Below are 17,509 nucleotides of genomic sequence, written 5' to 3' on the forward strand. Positions count from 1 at the left end.
ATTTGCCCCCCCCCCCCCCCCCCCCCCACTTCCAGAATATGTGACTGCTCCCTTCCTTTTTTCACCTTGCATTTCAAGATGTTTAATTTGTATTTTATGAAAGCATGTGAATTGGTTAGCATATAAATGAAATTAGAATAAGCAGTTTTGTCAGTAGTAGCTTCTCTCATCCTCAAGATCTTCAAAGCATCCTCAAGTGAGTTCTGCGTAGCATTACATGGTTTCAAATCAGCAATTTGAAGTAGGAAGGTAGCAATAAGAAAAGCAATATCACTGCTAATAATAACTCTTCTCTATTCCTAACAGTAAGGACTTCCTCATAGCAGCCTTACTAATGAATTATTATACTTATAGTCATGCAGGTTTCTAAGGTTGCATTTTTCCGATTTCTACTTGGAGTCTCTCTTTATACTAACAGAGTTCCTAAGGTCGTCATTGCCTTTCTGTATTGCTTCTCGTGCATATCTTATTGGAGGGCACAGCTTAAAAGCTGTGGGGTTCGAGAGTATCTGCAATATTTAACACTTAAGATACTGCTTTGGAACCTCTTCAATTTGAAGATGCAGTACGTTCCAGAGGTGCCATCTAGTGGTGTAGTGAAGTCTGCGTGGCTGTTGCTGTATATTGCTGATCTATGTGACAGAATAGGTCTGCTGCATGAATTTGTTATTTATATTAGAATAACATGGTAACAGGAATTTTATTTTCAAGTAAATGAAAACTACTCAGTTCCAGAAGGAAGGTACTGTCAGGCTCCACAGAATAAACACCTGGCATTTTATTGCTGGTCCCCCAAATTTCCCTAACTGTATAAAGAATACTAGATCTTTTCTTCATATTTTGCAAACCAGCTTAAATTTACATAGGCCTCTAGTAATTAGGGGGGGGAGGGTGTTCAATCTAACAAAAAGCTCTCTGGGCTTCAACAGACTTTGTCTGCCTGTGGGGGTAGCTTCAATAATTCTGAACTGACAAGAAGTATCAGAAAGGTGGTACTAATGTTTTAAAATGTCAGGAATTACTTTAGAATTCTTTTTTTTTTTTTCCATAGAAAGTAATTAAGTTACTAAGCTTAAGCTAGATTTAATCAAACTCCTCTCTTTCCACTAGTGAAAAGATCCCTGCAATGTTAGTGTTACCAACAATACACAGCAACTCATTTCACATGTAGCTACCAAGTTGATCTGACCACTTAAATGTGTTTACATGAGGCAGAATAAAACCTACTTCTCTATGCGACATTACACAAGGTCAAAAAGAAAAACATTTAAACTAATTGAACAGGTGTATGCAAAAAAATCTTAACTACAGAAGCATTGTTTTCACTCTGTATATGTGCTTATAGAGTTCAATTATTTTGCAGACTGGAATCTACATGGATTACTCAGACCTGTCTTCATTGTTCTGGGATTTGACCACAGGCTGGTTTCCTCTGGTAAGCTGAACTTTATTTTGAGAACAAAGCAGCTATGGCATAGTATAGGACCTTACACATTTAAGATACAAGCAAGTGGAGTTTACTAGTCTGCATCTTAAAGAGAAGCATTTTGAATAATAAATCTGTATCCTTTGTTGTCTGCTTCCTTTGTTGTTATCTTCTCTTCTTCTTTTGATTTAGACTGTTAGCTAACTAGAGACCCAAGCCATAGCACTTATGTTTTGGGTTGTTTTTTTTTCTTCCAAAAACACATTCAGAAGTCAGGTACTTAAGATTGGTTTGGTTTGGGGCATTTATTAGCAAAAATCAGATCTTTAACACTGGCAACAGCAGACTTATTTCCTAAGCCAGAAACATCAGACCATTTAGGTTAATAGGTACAAGAAATCGGTTCTTGTCCATACGGCCGTCACTGGACATGAGGATGCATAGTCTCCTGTATATAGCTGTCTCTCCATGTAGGAACCAGTACACATATTCAGGCTCTCTTGAAGACCTGTTTACATACTTGATTCTCACAACGAAGCTCCTACCAAAAAACAAACAAACAAACAAGAGCATAGATGTATATAGTAATCAAAGGAACTGCTTCTAAAAGTGACCACAGATCCTTTGCCATGACTACTGACCACCACTCTGCTGCCATGCTAATAGGTTATGCTTAACATTCCGAATTTAACTATACAAGACAGTGAAACAATGAAGTTGTTCCAGCTAAACTAAAATCAAAGCAGCATGTGCTCCCTATGTACCATCCATTACAAATACTACAGAGCTAGAAGATGACTTGTGCACACCATGACCACATTATAGATCTTATTTTTGTCATATAGAGACAGAATTAGTAGAAATCTGAAGTAAATACCAGGTGGAGGTCATCTCCTTCAAGCCAGTGAGTCCAGCCTCTGTTCTTCTTCTCACCAGTCTGGACACAGACAAGTTTGTCATTTTCCCAGGTAACTAGGCTCTGTGGAAGAGGAAACAAAAAAGTGTTTCTGTATGTTTTTGTCTCAGTTCTGCAATATACTTGCAGACAATGTCCTTTTTTTCCTGGATAAAAGGGGACCTAAATACTGCTCCTGAGGGAAAGTGAAACTCCTTGTCTGTAACTCAGGCTCCTACCTTTGCATTGCATTACAAACAGTATTCTTGAAACAATTTCAGCTCAAGTAGCTGGATTGATCATGGCATCTTAATTTTGTCACAGCCTCTTGATTTCATGTATTCAGTCTTACCTTGCATTTTCTGTTATCCAGGCCTTTATTATCTTCTTCAAACTCTTCTCCAATTTTGAATTGAAGCGAATAATCTCTGAATGTACTAGTGGTATGGATATAAAACGAATCGCCATCTTGTTTGATCACTTTCTGAGGCTTCAGCATTTTTGCTATCTTGCGTGTTGCAAAGTCAATACCTTGGACAGGAGGCAAAAAGGTCAGAGTTGTATTTATCACCAGCCATTCCGACAGCCAGGACTTACCTTTATTACTACCAGAAGCATTTCTTACATAGATTGACCTTACTGCCATGCAAGGTTTTGTTGTTTGGGTTTGGGGTTTTTTTGTTTAAACCTATATGTTACTCAGATCAAGTCATGTTCTTGTACATTTTACTCTTTGGAAACCAGTTTACTCAATTGTTGCACAATTCCTGTGCAAGATTTCTAGGACTTTGAGTCAAAAGAGTCCTTTTAGGAGTTGGGGAGAGTTGGTTTCCCCCACACAGACACGCCAAGCTTGGTCTCAGACTTACCCCCTGCTTAGCTAGAGGGAGTAGTTAATGCCTATTCTCATCCTTTGTTAGAGGAAAGGCATTATGTGAACTAACAAGAAAACTTTGCACCCTATACCTTAAATAGACTAAAATGAAGGGCACATACTTCATAATTAATTACTCAGGCTTGTTTTCAGGACATGCCACTTGCTATTAACACTTTTTAAGTGCAACTAGAAAACATCACACTTGTCAAAAGATTTCCTGGTTATCTCTAATGATCAGTCACCTTTAACAGAATCCTGATGTTCTTGGTAACATTGAGCTTAAAGCAGTGCTTCTAGAGCTTTTTCTATTTCTCTAGTGAATGTTTGTTTCTTTAGAGGAACAGGCCATCTATTTGGCAGGCAACTGAATTACACTGCATCCCAATAGCATGCTCAGAGTTACGTTTTCAGGAAGGTGGATGGGTAAAATGGGGGTCTGTGTATTAATTTAGTTATTTTCATCACCTAGATTAAAACTGTCATTTTATAGGACCACTAGAAGTTTCTCACTTTATGCAGGCTGGGGTTGTGATCTTCTTGACAGGGTGTCTTCAGCTACCATGTGTTGAACCATATGGCTCATTATGCAGACTGTGTTTGAAGTGGGACTTCATTACTGTATGCATTACAGAAGTGCCAGAATCTGTCAGTCATGTTTTTACACAGTTACCAATTTATTTTAGCATAGAGGGGTTTGAGTTCAGTACTGGTAACGGCCATACCCATTAAGGCTTAACATGATTATAAGAATATATAAATACAAACTACTTACAAATCTATTCATTAGAGGTAGATAGTAAATTGAAGGAAGGGCTAGGCTTGCAATAGCCGTGTCCTTATCCATAACCGTCTAGTTACTCAGCCGACTGGATATTAGCTTCCTTACTCTACTTAACCTGGCAGAAGAGTTTTTCATTCTAGCTCTACAATAGCTATTTCAGTCCTTGTTTTGTTCAGTATACTGGCAACCAAGCAGGAGTAATTAAAGATAGGTTGTAAATCATCAAAAGGATTCTTTGCCTTTACTTTTACTAAGTTTGCCCAATTACATACAGAAAACAAATTGCATTTTTCACAAGGATTGTAGTTATATTTCATTAAAAAAAGCCCTTTACTTAGCTGGACAATGTTTATTATCAAGGAACTGACAGAATCTCTATTCCATTTGAAGACATTAACACATTAACTGTCTATTACTTAGCATTCAAACTAATTGTCATTATGGAAGCACCCTTTCTTTTTTTTCCAATTGATAACACAGCAGGATTAGAAACAGAGAAGAGTTCTTGAACCATTTTAAAGATACCAACTAGATAATTTAAGTAGGTCACCCAGCTTAGATACAGCCAGAAATTGATTTTATTCTAGTTGTGTATACAGTAACCAACAAGGGACATTACTGGTCATCGGTTTACACAAGTCAAAAAAGCACAACGGGTGGGAAAGGCAGGGAGAAGAGAAGGCTGTACACAAGGTTGCCTGCTGTCACAGTCTGCAATGAACTTTGCACAAGAAAACTAATAAAGTACCAAGAACTTTCTTAGTTTCCCATTAAAGCACCATTAATCTCTCTCTATAAAAGATCTGAGCAAGGTAAGAGGTTAGCTTCAAGGACTCCAGAAAAGGGATGGTTAGAGAGGCTTATCAACAAGTCACAGTAATGAGAGAAGTATTTTGTAAGCTGTTTAAAGATAAATGACACTAAGCTAAACAACTGCCTGGAAGAACCCAAGTGCTTTTTTTTGTTACTTAACATTTAATTAACCTGAGACATAGGTTCTATAAGTTTGTGCTCAAAAGCAAGAGAAATTAAGTGGACAGGGCAAAGTCTTCCCTGTCTCTGATGAAAGCCATAAAAAAATTCTACTTTTAACAGGTATTAGGCTGAGAAATTCCTGAAGGCTGCAATGACACTTGGGTGACAGGCTAAAGTATAGTTAATGCTGTCTGTTTATCAACAAACAAAGATCCTTCCATTGTTTTTCAGAGGAAAAAAAAGCTTCAGCAATATCTAGGTTTTAAAAGAGCTCAGAGTCTTAAAATTCAGGAGGACCCTTATGGGGGAAGGATAGAATCAAGTATTTTCACCTACCTAAGGCCACCATATAACCTTCAAAGTTGTCATTGCTGATAAGGTTCCAGGTTCCACTGAAATCCACAGGCATTGCCAGACTGTGGAAGGAAGATGCAGTCAACCTCTGACCCAAAAGCAAAAATGAAGAAGTAGTTTTCCAACCAGGCCTTATATAAGGAAGTCTGTGGGTGGGATTACATCGCAGAGCCTTTCTGATGGAGGGGAAGGGTACTATTGCTGAGCCAATAGGTGAGAGGGTATTTGTAGATCAGCTTCAGCTGCATTGGAGGGAAAAGTTCACAGTTTCTGAAATCTTTGTGTGGAGCAAATGTTAATAGTCCAAGCGTCACAATGCAAACCAAAAACTGGTTTAAACCCTTTGTGTCCATCTTGTATACCTTAAAGGGAATCATGGACAGATTTTGTCATTACTAAAATTCCCTGCACGTATATTAGATCTGTGGCTTTATGATCTGAAATCTATGTACTTGCTGAAAAAGTGATCTACCCGCTGTAAATACATGCTGTATTTGAACAGACAGGGATTGACTGTTAAACTGTAGGTGTATCAGCAAATTTTTAAAGCCGTACCTATGACACAGTAATAGAGATTAGTATTATATCTTCTTGGTTTATGTCTGGAGTGAATAGTAGGCAGTATCGTTCTCTAGTGGTTATAACAGAAAAGTGAAAGACAAACCTTTTTTGTACATGTTATTCTCTGATGTGACTCTCAACACAGCTCTGCTGTGCCACAGTTTACCTACTTGTGTTCTGATTTCTTTAATGTTGTTAGTTATGTCCTACTTAAATGAACATACATATACAAAATTCTTTATTTTCTCAGATGCCTTACCAGCCAGAAAGTTTGTGTAGTAGTTAGGCATGAGACAGCAGATCCAGAGGCCTGAGCTCTGTTCAGTTCTGCAGCTCTGTGTTTATCAGTTTTCCTAGATGGGAGGGAGGACAAATACCTGTTCTTGCAATCCACTTTCAACTCCTACAAATAGCCAACAAGAGTAACAAATCCAAAAAGTACTCTCGTGTATATAGAAGGTGTAGCTCCCCCCTTTGCTTTTTATTCTTGACACATACAGTAGAGGAGAGGTCATAACAGAAGTTATTCCCACTGATGCTTTATTAGATGTTCCATGTTGTGGCAGAGCATATAGAGAGTAGAGCACAGGATGCAGCAGGTAAGCTTCAGTGTTGGACTTCAGCAAAGAAGTGAAAGAAATCTCTTAAGTGATGATCCTGCAATGTGTTTTGAAAAGTAAATAAAGAATGTCTGACTTTGAAGAGAAAGGATATATTAGGAATTTGGAAGTGAGATTTTATTTCCTTTAAAAGATACATAATTCTCCAATGTCTTGCAGTTCCTCCATCACTGGTTACTTTTTGCAAACTGTATGCCTTATTGTTACAATTTACCAAGTGAGAAATATGAATTTAATAACCCTGAACAACTAGGCACTCTAGAATCGCTAAGTACAGGAGAGCTAGACTAACTTCTTATCTCAGTTTCCTCATTGGTAAAATGGGGAAAACATTCATTCCCAAAGTCACACATATGTTTTGAGCATTAGCTTAATCCCACATTTTAAGTGGTCAGATGGGACAGCAACGAGCACCACAGTGAAGGCTACGTTAAAAGAAAAACCCAAAATGGATGGGCAAGGGAAATCTTAACTGTGTTGCTACCACAGTAAAAAGGGAATTTGGTATTCTGAATCTTGAATGAGGAATCTCACCTATAGCTACTACATCTGCCTATTTACTGACTCAGTTTAGGCTGAATAAAAAGAATATTTTGCACAGAAAATTAAGCTTCCCTGAACTTTAACTACATTTTTGGAGCTGACAGTTTGACCTATATGACTCACAGAATCATGCCAGTAGGAAATTAAGACGTCAAAGCTTGTTTCCTGTTTGCAGCTGGATATTGTTCTCTAACCTATACTAAACTAGGAATGGCACAGCGAAATGCCTATTAATGTTTCCCCTGGACTCAAATAGTAACATTTCACCCATAATTTCTTAGTACGAGGGTATGGTAGTAAAGCACTGTTGCAATACTACGGACTCTTCCAAGTGAAGGGAAGTCAGTACTTGGATAAGTCCTGTTTAAGAGCCTGGATATACATTTTAATTGAAAATGAAGATTATGCAGATTGTCTGGGATGTGGTGCTTCTTTCTGTAAATCAGTACTTCATCTCAAACTAAGACTTATAAAGGCTACTAGGGGTACTATTTCAAGGCTCAGCCAAAGAATTGCCTGTGGAACTTTTTGTAAGAACCGCCAAGTCCCCTGGCCACATCCTATGATGGTTCATTTCTTTCTCCCTTACAAATTCCCGATTTTTTTTTTGTGGAAAGAATTTTTTTCCATTTCTGTCTTAATTGCTGTGCAGCATTGAGCATCTAATACATTCCATTAAGGATGTGGCCTCGTTACATAAGTAGATAAAGTGGATCCTGCTGCTGTTGCAGTATTTATAAAATATTTTGAGTCTGAATTATATGTGCAGTGAAAGGGCCCTATGTTCTTTTAATAGAGCAGAACCAAATGCAGTGATGTAAAAAAAAAAAACAAGCCTCATTTTTGTTCATAGAACATCTGTGAATGCATTATAACTCTCTTATAAAGTTCAGTGAACTGCATTATTCACAAACCTTACATTTTCAAGTATATAGATTCTCTTTTAGGTCTAGTCCACTCTTGAAAGTTATACCTGTCTAACATTTTTGAATATGCCACATCACTGCAATGCTGATATTTATAACTGATTGTAACAGTAGATTGTCAGTGTGCAGTTACTTCTAGTGTTGTAACAGGCAGGTTTCTGGATCCCACTAGTAAAACAAAACATCCATATTCAGCAGTCAGTGTAATTTTTGAACAATGTTCTGTTTTGTATAGACAGAACTGTACAGACATCATTCTACCTACTTAACAATCGTGCTGCCATCAGACATCACATTTGGTTAATAACAGGATGACTAAAATTAGCATATCACGTGCAATTTATTTTATTGAAAGACCCATCACACATAACTACGTTAAAACCCAGTGAAATATAACTGTTTGAAGACCAAAGCTTTATAAAACATCCTACTGAATGTGCAGTTTCTCTAGAATTACACAAAGTACACCAACACACACCAGCATCATTATTTAGAATAAATCTAGACTTAAGTGCAATTTTACTCTGAAAAGTGACCACATAAACAGGGTGCTTTCCCATTAGAAAGATCTGCTCCGTTTATTCAGAAGCACACTAGTTGACCTGAGTGCTGAAAATAAATCTTTCTTGCCGTCTATTCTTGTCAGTCATAAAGACAGACAGCGAGCAAAAGAGAAAAGTAGATCTTGTCCTTTCCTATGCACTATCAATAATATAGTTATCTTCAATCAGTTATGGCAGTTTGATTGCTAAGGTGTCACGGGGGCCATAATTTATCCTTCAGTACCTTTATTACTATTGATGATAAACGAACCCAGCCTCATCATCGAAGGACAGTATTAGCTTGCCTGAGCTCTACAGGAAAAAAATGGCAGACTGAGGACATTTGATGCAGGAATCACCAAGAAAAAAACCTAAGAATACTTGATGCTACTTTCTGTCACAGTGCAGTTACAGATGCACTTCTAAGTTGTGACTTGATTTTATTCCACTAATCTCCTTGTAGATTCTCTGTAGACAGCCACCTGTACAGACTGGAACTAGTAGAACACAGATGTTCTAGTGTATGGTAATTGCAGAATTTCATGTAGGGGTCCAAGTTTGCATACCCAATGCTAGCTCCACTGCAGGTTACAGGTTTTCCCAATAGTGTCTCGACTCACCTGCTGGGTTTTATATGAGCTTTGCAGGCCCTAGGGCCAACCATGATGTTCTATGTTTGGCTTCTGGCTTCCAGACTCCACCTAAGCTCCGAGGGAAGCCTAGACCTCTGCCTCAGCTCTTTGAGGATGGCCTGCCCAGGGAAGGAAGATGGCGGGTTGTCACAGTTGTGATCCTGGAACATGTCTGGTTCTAGACTTGCCCAACAGCATCTAGGTTTCCTGCCCTGAGAGTCTCACGTTCTGCTGGATTTGTTGATCTGAAAAACGTGAACAGAGTCATCTTGTGGAGATTGTATGAAAAAGCTGTTGACCCATTAGGTAGCGTCTCAGAAACTTTCACATTTTTAATAAGGCACATCCAAACAAAAATGGGATGATGGTAAATAAAGGGAGGTAGAATTCTATCACCATGACATTCACAGTGCCTTTCTAGTTTATATTCACATAATACAGACAATATACTATTAGATTCAAAACCAGATTTCTAGCAAAGAAAAACATTTCACTTATATACAGTCTTAATATCCTACCATTTCTTCTCAACTCCAGTCACAGAAAACAATTCCGGCTATATACATTTGGCTCAAAAGTAAAAGCTCATTTATTATTTGAAATAAAGGGACAACTGTCTGAGAATCAGTGCAAGACACTATTATTAATTTCTATCCATTAAATCAATGGCTGTAAACCAGTTTCTGAAGTAGGTCTGTCCTTCCATGAGAAACAGTGCTGAGCTTAACATACAGCTCTGGAAACATGAATGGAAAAGTAAAGCACAAGGCATTTCTGGGAGCAAATTGCATGATAGCAGACAAACAGGCTGCATACTTGAAAGGCAGGCAGCTAAAAGCATGGTGTATCTAGCACCACTTCAGCCAGGAGTAAATTTTTCCCTTCCAGGATAGAGCTAAATTATTTCTTTGAGGTGCACCCCATGTTGGCAATTTTTTAAAAAATTAGTTACATAGATTTCCTATCACTAAGTGGTACATTTTGAAATTAAGTTGCTTTGTCTGTTAAGACACCTTAGGTTATTAAAAATATCTGTGTTAATATTTTATAAATAGCATTCAGCAGTCTGAGTTAAAACTAATTAGAACATTTTCATTTGTTTTGTTTGTTAATTTGTAATTCTCATATGCAAGTGTGAATTCTTACACTTAGTTCACTGCACTGTGACAAAATGTTTAAACGTGAAAATCTTACTGTTTGATTTAAAAAAGATTGTGTAGGTCCAATTATTGAGTGCACCAAACCTCAACAGCAACTACAGATGTACTAAAGCGACAGAATTAGCCCACTAGTTACTTAAAACAAACAAACAAACAAAAAACCAACCCCTAAAAATCACATTTTCCCATACTGAACTGTAGCTTTATTAACAGCAGAAAGTAAGTTAGTTGTATAGTGCCTGTTAGTTCTTGGAATCACTTGCATGTTTCTGTAAGGGAGCCAAGACAACCCCAGCATTCCTGTCTTCACTCTCTGGACTATACAGATTATTTTTTTCTATGTATGCTTGAACTACATCAGGCACTAGGTAACGAATGCTCTGGCCCCTCCGCAGTGCTCTCCTAATCTTGGTGGAGGAAATGTCATTTGTGATCCATTCTTCCACAAGGTGAATGTTATTCTTATGTCTCCACAAAATATCAGATTCATAGATTAATTTCTGAACGCTGTTTCCAGCCCTACTGATGCATACAAGGCCATGATTTTCCACAATTTCAGTGATGTCCTCCAACTTCCACAGATTGGGGATCCCAAAAGATTCCAGCATGTCACTTCCACAAAGCAGTTTAACCTGTGGGACACCTTAAAAAGAAAAATAAGTGAGAAACAGGGCTTGGTTTAGGCCACCAGATTTTATCTAACTTGATGGGGCCATTTAATTTCTAGGCTACCTCTCTTTATCTTTGGTTAAGATGAGACAATGGAATGACATAAAAAAAGATTCAGAGTATATACTTTATAATTAGTAGCTTCAATACAGGATTTTTCTGAAAAAAGGTTATGGGAGTCCCTTCATTCAAAAGGACTGGAAAATAAACTCTAATATGCTCATTTAGCCTTGGGATGAATCAATCACTGTGAGGATCAAAGTAAAAGAAAATATAGAGAAAATTCCAGAATAGCTAAGTATGAAGGGATACTGTAATGCTGTTAAAACTTCATCTGACATTCCATAGAGTTACAGAAGAGTAGCTAGCTTTTACGGGACAGGGGGCAGAAGGGACTATGTAAAAGGAAAGAAAATATGACCAAAGAAAACCCCATGGACTGTGTGACTTGTCTTCAGGGGACTCTCTTCCACACTATATTTTACAGGGAATCTCGAGAAGCATGCAGATAGAAACCACCTTAAAGAAATGGAAGCAAAATTGAGAGTGCTACAGATTTGCAGATTCCAGTAATGTCACAGGGTGGTAGGAATGTACTAAAACATCTGTCAACACAATATGAAAAAAGCCTGCCTGATGCTGTTGGTCTTTTCTTTGAATACAGTTACTTTAAACAGAAGAATTCGGAAAGATTCAAGGGAAGAAGTCAGGCAAAAGTCAAGATTTGCAAATATAAAGGATTAAGCTGGTCATTATACAGGGCTGTTCAAATTCTATATGAACACATATAATTGTACCTTTTAGGCTAAATAACTAAAATTTAGATCTAAAAGCAATAGCAAAATAAATGCTATCTAAAATTACAAAGCCAAGCTACATCTGTTGTATGAAGTTTTAAATTACAATTTAAAATGATCCTGTATGCAGATATATTTTGAATTTCAGGACTTAATCCTGTCCTTTCTTTCTTTCTTCAGCAACTTACAATATGATCCAAAATTCTCAGTTGTAACTACAGTTTAGCAAAGTTCTGTAGGTAAAATGGATAGCTCAGACCTTTTTCAGTTCAAATTTCTATTATCTTGAGTATTTTTCATGTCCTATATATTTTACCCTTATAGTCCTCTTGTTACGAAGCCTACTGCTTTACACTGTGGGATCTAAGGGAATAAACTTATTCAGTGAAATCAGAACCAAGAACTAGCACAGAAAAATGTTACTCATCAACAGAATTCCTTTGAAATAGCAAGTATTGTTAAGCATTTAATTGGCAAACAGACTTAACTTTTTATATCTGGACTCTGATTTTTCTTTTTAATGGGGTCATGCCTATTTGGTTCCTGTTTCCTCTTCCGTCCTGGCTTTGTTAAAGGTATAGCATTCTGCAGAGTATTAGTGGGATCAGGAGATAAGAGCTTTTGATGATGGTACCTGTAAAACAGATGTATTTTAGGTATTTTAAAGATGTAGGAGAATATAGGGAAGAGTATGGCCTACTAAATAATCTATCACCACTTCCTCCTGCAGTACTTTCACAGACAATCCATCCAAGAACTGATCTGCTGGAACAGGAACTTGTGAGAGGTGGGTCATAAGACATCATAAGACAGTCAAAGTGCAAAGATTTCAAAGCAACAACTACAAGGTTGGTTTGTCTCTTTTTTATAAAAATTTGTTTTAAAAAGAAGAACCTCAGTGAGGCTGCAGTGACTAAAAGAATAAAAACCATAAAACTTAAAAGATACTCCTTCAGGCAATTCTCATGCCAGCCTTTAAATACACAAATGGGCAGCATAGCACAATCAGAATCTAATGAGGGAAGCTTGTGTAGCATGTGTCTACCCTACTCTAGTCTCTTGTCCTTCCTCATGAATACTTTTTCAGCACAAAAATTGAATAAAACCTAAGAAACAATATATCTTAAAAATTGTTCGCAGGCTCATTTTTTGTACATTTAGGACTAATGGTGCAATCTTTCATTTACAATGCTCGTATAAATAGTACTTCTGAATTCACTGAGTCTATTCGTATGATTTGGGGTTAGTCTGCTATTATTCTAACTTGTTAGAGCTAACACCATTCCTTATCCTACTATAGGTTCTTGAGACTTTTTAGGATTTGGCTGAAGAATACCTTAAAACTTTTAGTGTTTCCAACCACTCACTCTGGCTGCTTTCCCAATCATCAACTTCCACCCAATCTGAGTTTTTTGTAGCTAGTTTTGCCATAGTTACTCGGTGGTTCGCACTGATCAGACCTTTCTTCTTATATGCATCACCTACTGGTGAAATTATTCCTTTGATTACTTTGTATTTTCCTGTGGAAAAAAACACATCACACAATAACATGAAAAGTGGTTGAGCAGATGTTACTTCCACTGTATTGTATTTAAACTATTACATAACCATTATTCACTGCAATCTCTAAGAACACCAATGCCAGCTCTGATAGCCAGCTGAGTGGAAAAGTACTGTACACCTCTGCCATGTGCAAGGCAGCACAATTAAAGATTTAGTAAGATGTATTAGAAAGATAAAACTATTAAACTCATGCTTTAAGTCATTAAAATTAGTAATAAGCAACACATATATAAGACTGTTATCTCATGTATTTGGCCTACATGACTTTGTATGATACATGCACGCATACTAGCATCAATATAGAATTAGTATTTCCAAAAATATCTGTCACTGTCAAACAGGCATTCATATACACAAAGTATTCACCTTAACATTTAAGGTTCTAGTTATCAGAGCTGTTCTGAATGATATAGATTACTGTCCTACCTGTTTCATGAAGGTGGTCTTTAGCCAGCTCAAATAGCCTTAGATGCATGTTGGTAATGGGATTGAAGGACCCACAGGCCAGCAGTACTACTTCAGTCTTCTTGTCAGGATCTTCCATAGCCATTCCTCACAGCTACAGAGTCAAGTGGAGAGTGTTGGTGCTAGTTACCAGGCACTACAAGAAGAGACCAGATTAAAAGATAGTTATTCCTACTTACTTGTGCTGCCAATAAGCAGAACATTTCAAGATCAAATTGAACACTGTATTTTCCTTCCATCAACATTTGGCCTGTGATTGTTCATTGTTGCGAAATTCCATGTGGGGACGGACGACAGGACACCGATATGATGATCAAAGTCACCAGTTTATTGAGCATACCTGATCATTCTTATACAATTCTCTAAGTTCCTTAAAAGCTTTGATTGGTTGCTGCATGCAAGCATATAGTGTCTACACACACAAGCATAAAATATGATTGGTTATATCGACACTGTACACGCGTATGAACATAAGATATAATTGGTTATACTAACTCTGTACATGCGCATAAACATAGGACATAATTGGTTATATCAACTAAAACATGCGAAACTTGTCTCAGTCTAATTGGTCAAGATAAACTGCTGAATTGAGGTTCTTTGTGCCAAGTTCCCTTTATCGTGGAATGCGCACCTGTGTTCTTCTAATTGGCATCTTTCTTTTTTTGTCTTCTTGTTTATTCTGTTCAAGGCCTTCTAAAGGCGTCTGGAATGCTCTTGTGACCGTTAGCTAAATATGTGTCCGCAGTTCATGTGATACTGCATTACCCAGTTTTTAAGAGATTAAAACCACTGCCTCTAGTTCTTTCTGGTTATCCCTGGATAGAGGTACAGTGCAAGGAGCTGAGACAAGAGTGGCATTATGTTGCAGAAAGGAGGATAATTCTTCCATGGGCCTTCAGAAATCAAGGATGTAGAGAAAAGTGAGTGTGCTAGGAAGAAGATATATGTGATAAGTGAACTCAAATTTGCCTTGCCTATGTATTATCAATGCAGCTGCGATTCCCTCCTATATGCGAGTTAACATCTTTAAAAATGAAATCACTGAGAACAGGCTGCTTGCCTAAAGAGAGGACAGGGTACTGCCCACTCTGAAGAAAAGCAGCTCATGCAGAAAAACTTCATAACGAAAGATTGTTTGTCCTGATGGCAGGACAAACTTTATTAGAACCTTGCAAGTTTTTTAAGATGCCAATGCCAATCAACTGCCAAGAGATGCACCTGCAGGGAACTTACTTGTAAGTAACTTCCTTACTTCTAGTGCTTACGGGGCAAATAGAACATCCTATGACAGTTCCCAGTGCTGCTACTCTAAGTTGCAGTGAGTCTTTTCAGCAAAATCTATAGAACTAACATTATATTGTATTAAATTCTGGAGGAGGGGGGGGGGTTAACATTTCTTCATTTGGGATTTATTTACATTTTACTTTCTCTTGGTATGTGGGAAGAAAGTGCTATGGACTGAACATGAAAACAACCAATCTACTTTGTGTTGCAGAAAGTAAGTGGTAGATGTACCAGTGGAACAGATGATAGAAAAAGAGTGAATTAAAAAAAGTTTAGTAAAAGCTGCAATTAAATGCCAGATTTTTTTTCCTTTTTTAAAATACAACAGCACTGTTGCAATTTCGAACTTCAGTTTCAGAAAGCTGCTTAAGAATTGGTGAAAATAAGGAAATTCCACTACTTATCTTTTTCCTTTCTCCTCACACTACATGGATTTTTGCTTCTCAGTGTTGTTTTCTTTCACGAGAATATTCTGGCTTGCCAAGATGGTTTCCCCTAGCCTGGCCCTGAACAAATGAAAACCGGAATATGTTATGGGCCATTCTCATGCTGTTGCTGTTTGTGGGATGTCCGAGACATCTGTGTTGAGCACTGAATAGTCTGCCGTTGTTTCTACAGCAACATCACTGGCTGAAGAATCCCACAAGGTCACCCTCACATTCTGTCTCCCTTACAAAGAAGCTGAGTGATGTTCGCAGCCACCACAGTGGTGAGATATCATCACAGCTAAATCTTGTAACAGCTACTATGTACTGACATCAAATAGCCCTTGAATAAAAGGAAGCCTTGCAAGGCGTCACATTTTGCAAGTGTTAGTACTTCTCTGTGCTTTCAAGAGTTTCACAAACTTTTAAAATATTCTTTATTACTGCAGAGTAGTTCAGCATTTGAAGGGTTTGGTGTTACTTGGAATGCAGTCTTCACAGGGGCATCAGCTGGAAGAGTTACTATGGGAACAGGCAAGGAAAGGAGTTAGGCTTGCCTTTGTAATGCATAAAGCCCTACTTTCTAAAGAAAGAGACTCATGCTGCAAATTTGAAAAGGCTTGATTTTCTCCTTTAAAAAGAAAAAAAAGCAAGGGCAAAAATAATAGAAAATTTTAAGATTAAAATATATAGTGCCTTTTCTGGAGTTGGTCAAATGTCCTTTTTGATGCTGCTAGCTCATTTTACAGTCTTCAGAAACAGGCAACTATTGCGTCATAAACTCACCTTGTAGCGCTTCATATCTGCATAGAAATTGAGAATATAAATATAATTTAATAGTTTGAACATACCCTCAGTCTCCTAATTTGCATTGACATCCTCTGCCTAGCACTGTTTTCACAGAAAACAGCTGCACGGCTGGCGTGGAGAGCGAAGGACTTGACAAAGTGGTATCATCCCATGATTACCTTGATCCTTATAACCAACACAGCACCATCAGAGCTGGGATCTGCTTTGTGTGAAATGGCCTTCATATAGCGCTAACTTCTGGGAGAAAGCTATGCAATTTGCGCATCCCAGGAGAGAAATAGAAGACTAGGTTCCAGCGATGATTGAAGCCCAGCCCCTGCCTGAGCTGTATATGGAACTATGCCTATTCTTATTGTATAATAACATAAGTAGTCTTGATGAATTACGTATAATTTGGCACTGCTTGACACAGTTCTAATTATTGCAGTTTGACCACAAGATCCAAACTAGCAGACCGGCTCCTGCTGTACAGAGATGGGAGGGAGAGACCTGTATGCAGGTAAGCCTTTAGTTTCACAAAACTGAGAAGAGTCTTAAAATAATTAATGCTACCTTATGCCAAATACTAAATGAACTATTAGTAAAACCTCTCTACAGAGACTTATGAAGGGGAAGGAAAGTAAAATGGCCTTCAGTCAGATTTTCCGTCAGTGTAGGACATGCTGGATCACTTTGCCTTCTGCTTCAGAAGGAAAATTGAGGTGCCCTGTGACGTAGTCCTTTACACATATGCTTATATATAATCTCATCATGCTTATACATAACCTTACCGATATTCAGTGTGTCCTAACTGCAGTCCTGCTAGCGCTTAGCTGGATTGGACGCCTATTTGCACTAAAAAACATCAAAGTGTGCCTGCAGGAGGTTTTGGGATGGTTCTGAAAACCAACCTGTTCACTGCCGTGGATAAGCAGGTAATTGTGAGTATGCTTTGGTCAGTCTCATTTGCATTTCAGAGGTAAACATTTATTAAACCTGCTTACATATCTGTCGGATATCAACGCCATCAAATACGAAATTTACGGTCTGTAAGCTGTTGCTGGAAGCTCTCGCACGCTAAGCGCTCCGCTTTTCCCTCCGTTTCAGCAACCGCCTCCCCACAGCTCCGCGCCGCCAGAGGCCCGCACGCAGCTACGGCCCCCGAACGTACGGGGCGCAGGATCAGGCCCCAGCCCAGCCAGTCGCCAGTCTGCCCCGCCGC

The 17,509-nt window shown here is 38.2% G+C and overlaps 2 protein-coding genes across 2 annotated transcripts; both read right to left on the reverse strand.

Annotated features, from left to right (window-relative positions):
• Positions 1-1,745: 1,745 nt before the first annotated feature.
• RBP7 (retinol binding protein 7, cellular) lies at positions 1,746-5,425 on the reverse strand. Its single transcript, XM_010577342.1, has 4 exons — positions 5,291-5,425; positions 2,674-2,852; positions 2,304-2,405; positions 1,746-1,967 (listed from the first exon to the last, which is right to left on the reverse strand). Exons 1-4 carry the CDS (start codon positions 5,361-5,363, stop codon positions 1,917-1,919), a joined length of 405 nt encoding a protein of 134 aa, XP_010575644.1. The 5' UTR covers positions 5,364-5,425; the 3' UTR covers positions 1,746-1,916.
• Positions 5,426-8,844: 3,419 nt separating this feature from the next.
• Positions 8,845-17,461, reverse strand: NMNAT1 (nicotinamide nucleotide adenylyltransferase 1). Its single transcript, XM_010577343.1, has 5 exons — positions 17,199-17,461; positions 13,748-13,922; positions 13,095-13,278; positions 12,247-12,392; positions 8,845-10,935 (listed from the first exon to the last, which is right to left on the reverse strand). Exons 2-5 carry the CDS (start codon positions 13,869-13,871, stop codon positions 10,535-10,537), a joined length of 855 nt encoding a protein of 284 aa, XP_010575645.1. The 5' UTR covers positions 13,872-13,922; positions 17,199-17,461; the 3' UTR covers positions 8,845-10,534.
• Positions 17,462-17,509: the final 48 nt, after the last annotated feature.

The sequence above is a fragment of the Haliaeetus leucocephalus genome, unplaced genomic scaffold (assembly GCF_000737465.1).
Source record: "Haliaeetus leucocephalus isolate CR32 unplaced genomic scaffold, Haliaeetus_leucocephalus-4.0 Scaffold556, whole genome shotgun sequence".
In the NCBI taxonomy this organism is placed as follows: Eukaryota; Metazoa; Chordata; class Aves; order Accipitriformes; family Accipitridae; genus Haliaeetus; species Haliaeetus leucocephalus.

Bases quoted from the DNA above. Each gene is read 5' to 3' on its own strand.
- RBP7 (XM_010577342.1), bottom strand. From the start codon at position 5,363: ATGCCTGTGGATTTCAGTGGAACCTGGAACCTTATCAGCAATGACAAC. The intron at 2,406-2,673 runs GTAAGACTGAAT...CCTCTTCCACAG, and splicing joins TGGATAACAGAAAATGCAAG to AGCCTAGTTACCTGGGAAAA. The intron at 1,968-2,303 runs GTATTTACTTCA...GTTTTTTGGTAG, and splicing joins AAGGAGATGACCTCCACCTG to GAGCTTCGTTGTGAGAATCA.
- NMNAT1 (XM_010577343.1), bottom strand. From the start codon at position 13,871: ATGGCTATGGAAGATCCTGACAAGAAGACTGAAGTAGTACTGCTGGCC. The intron at 12,393-13,094 runs GTATTCTTCAGC...TCTGTTTTACAG, and splicing joins GAAACACTAAAAGTTTTAAG to GTACCATCATCAAAAGCTCT. The intron at 10,936-12,246 runs GTTAAGTCTGTT...TTTCTTTTTAAG, and splicing joins TCAGAGTCCAGATATAAAAA to GTGTCCCACAGGTTAAACTG.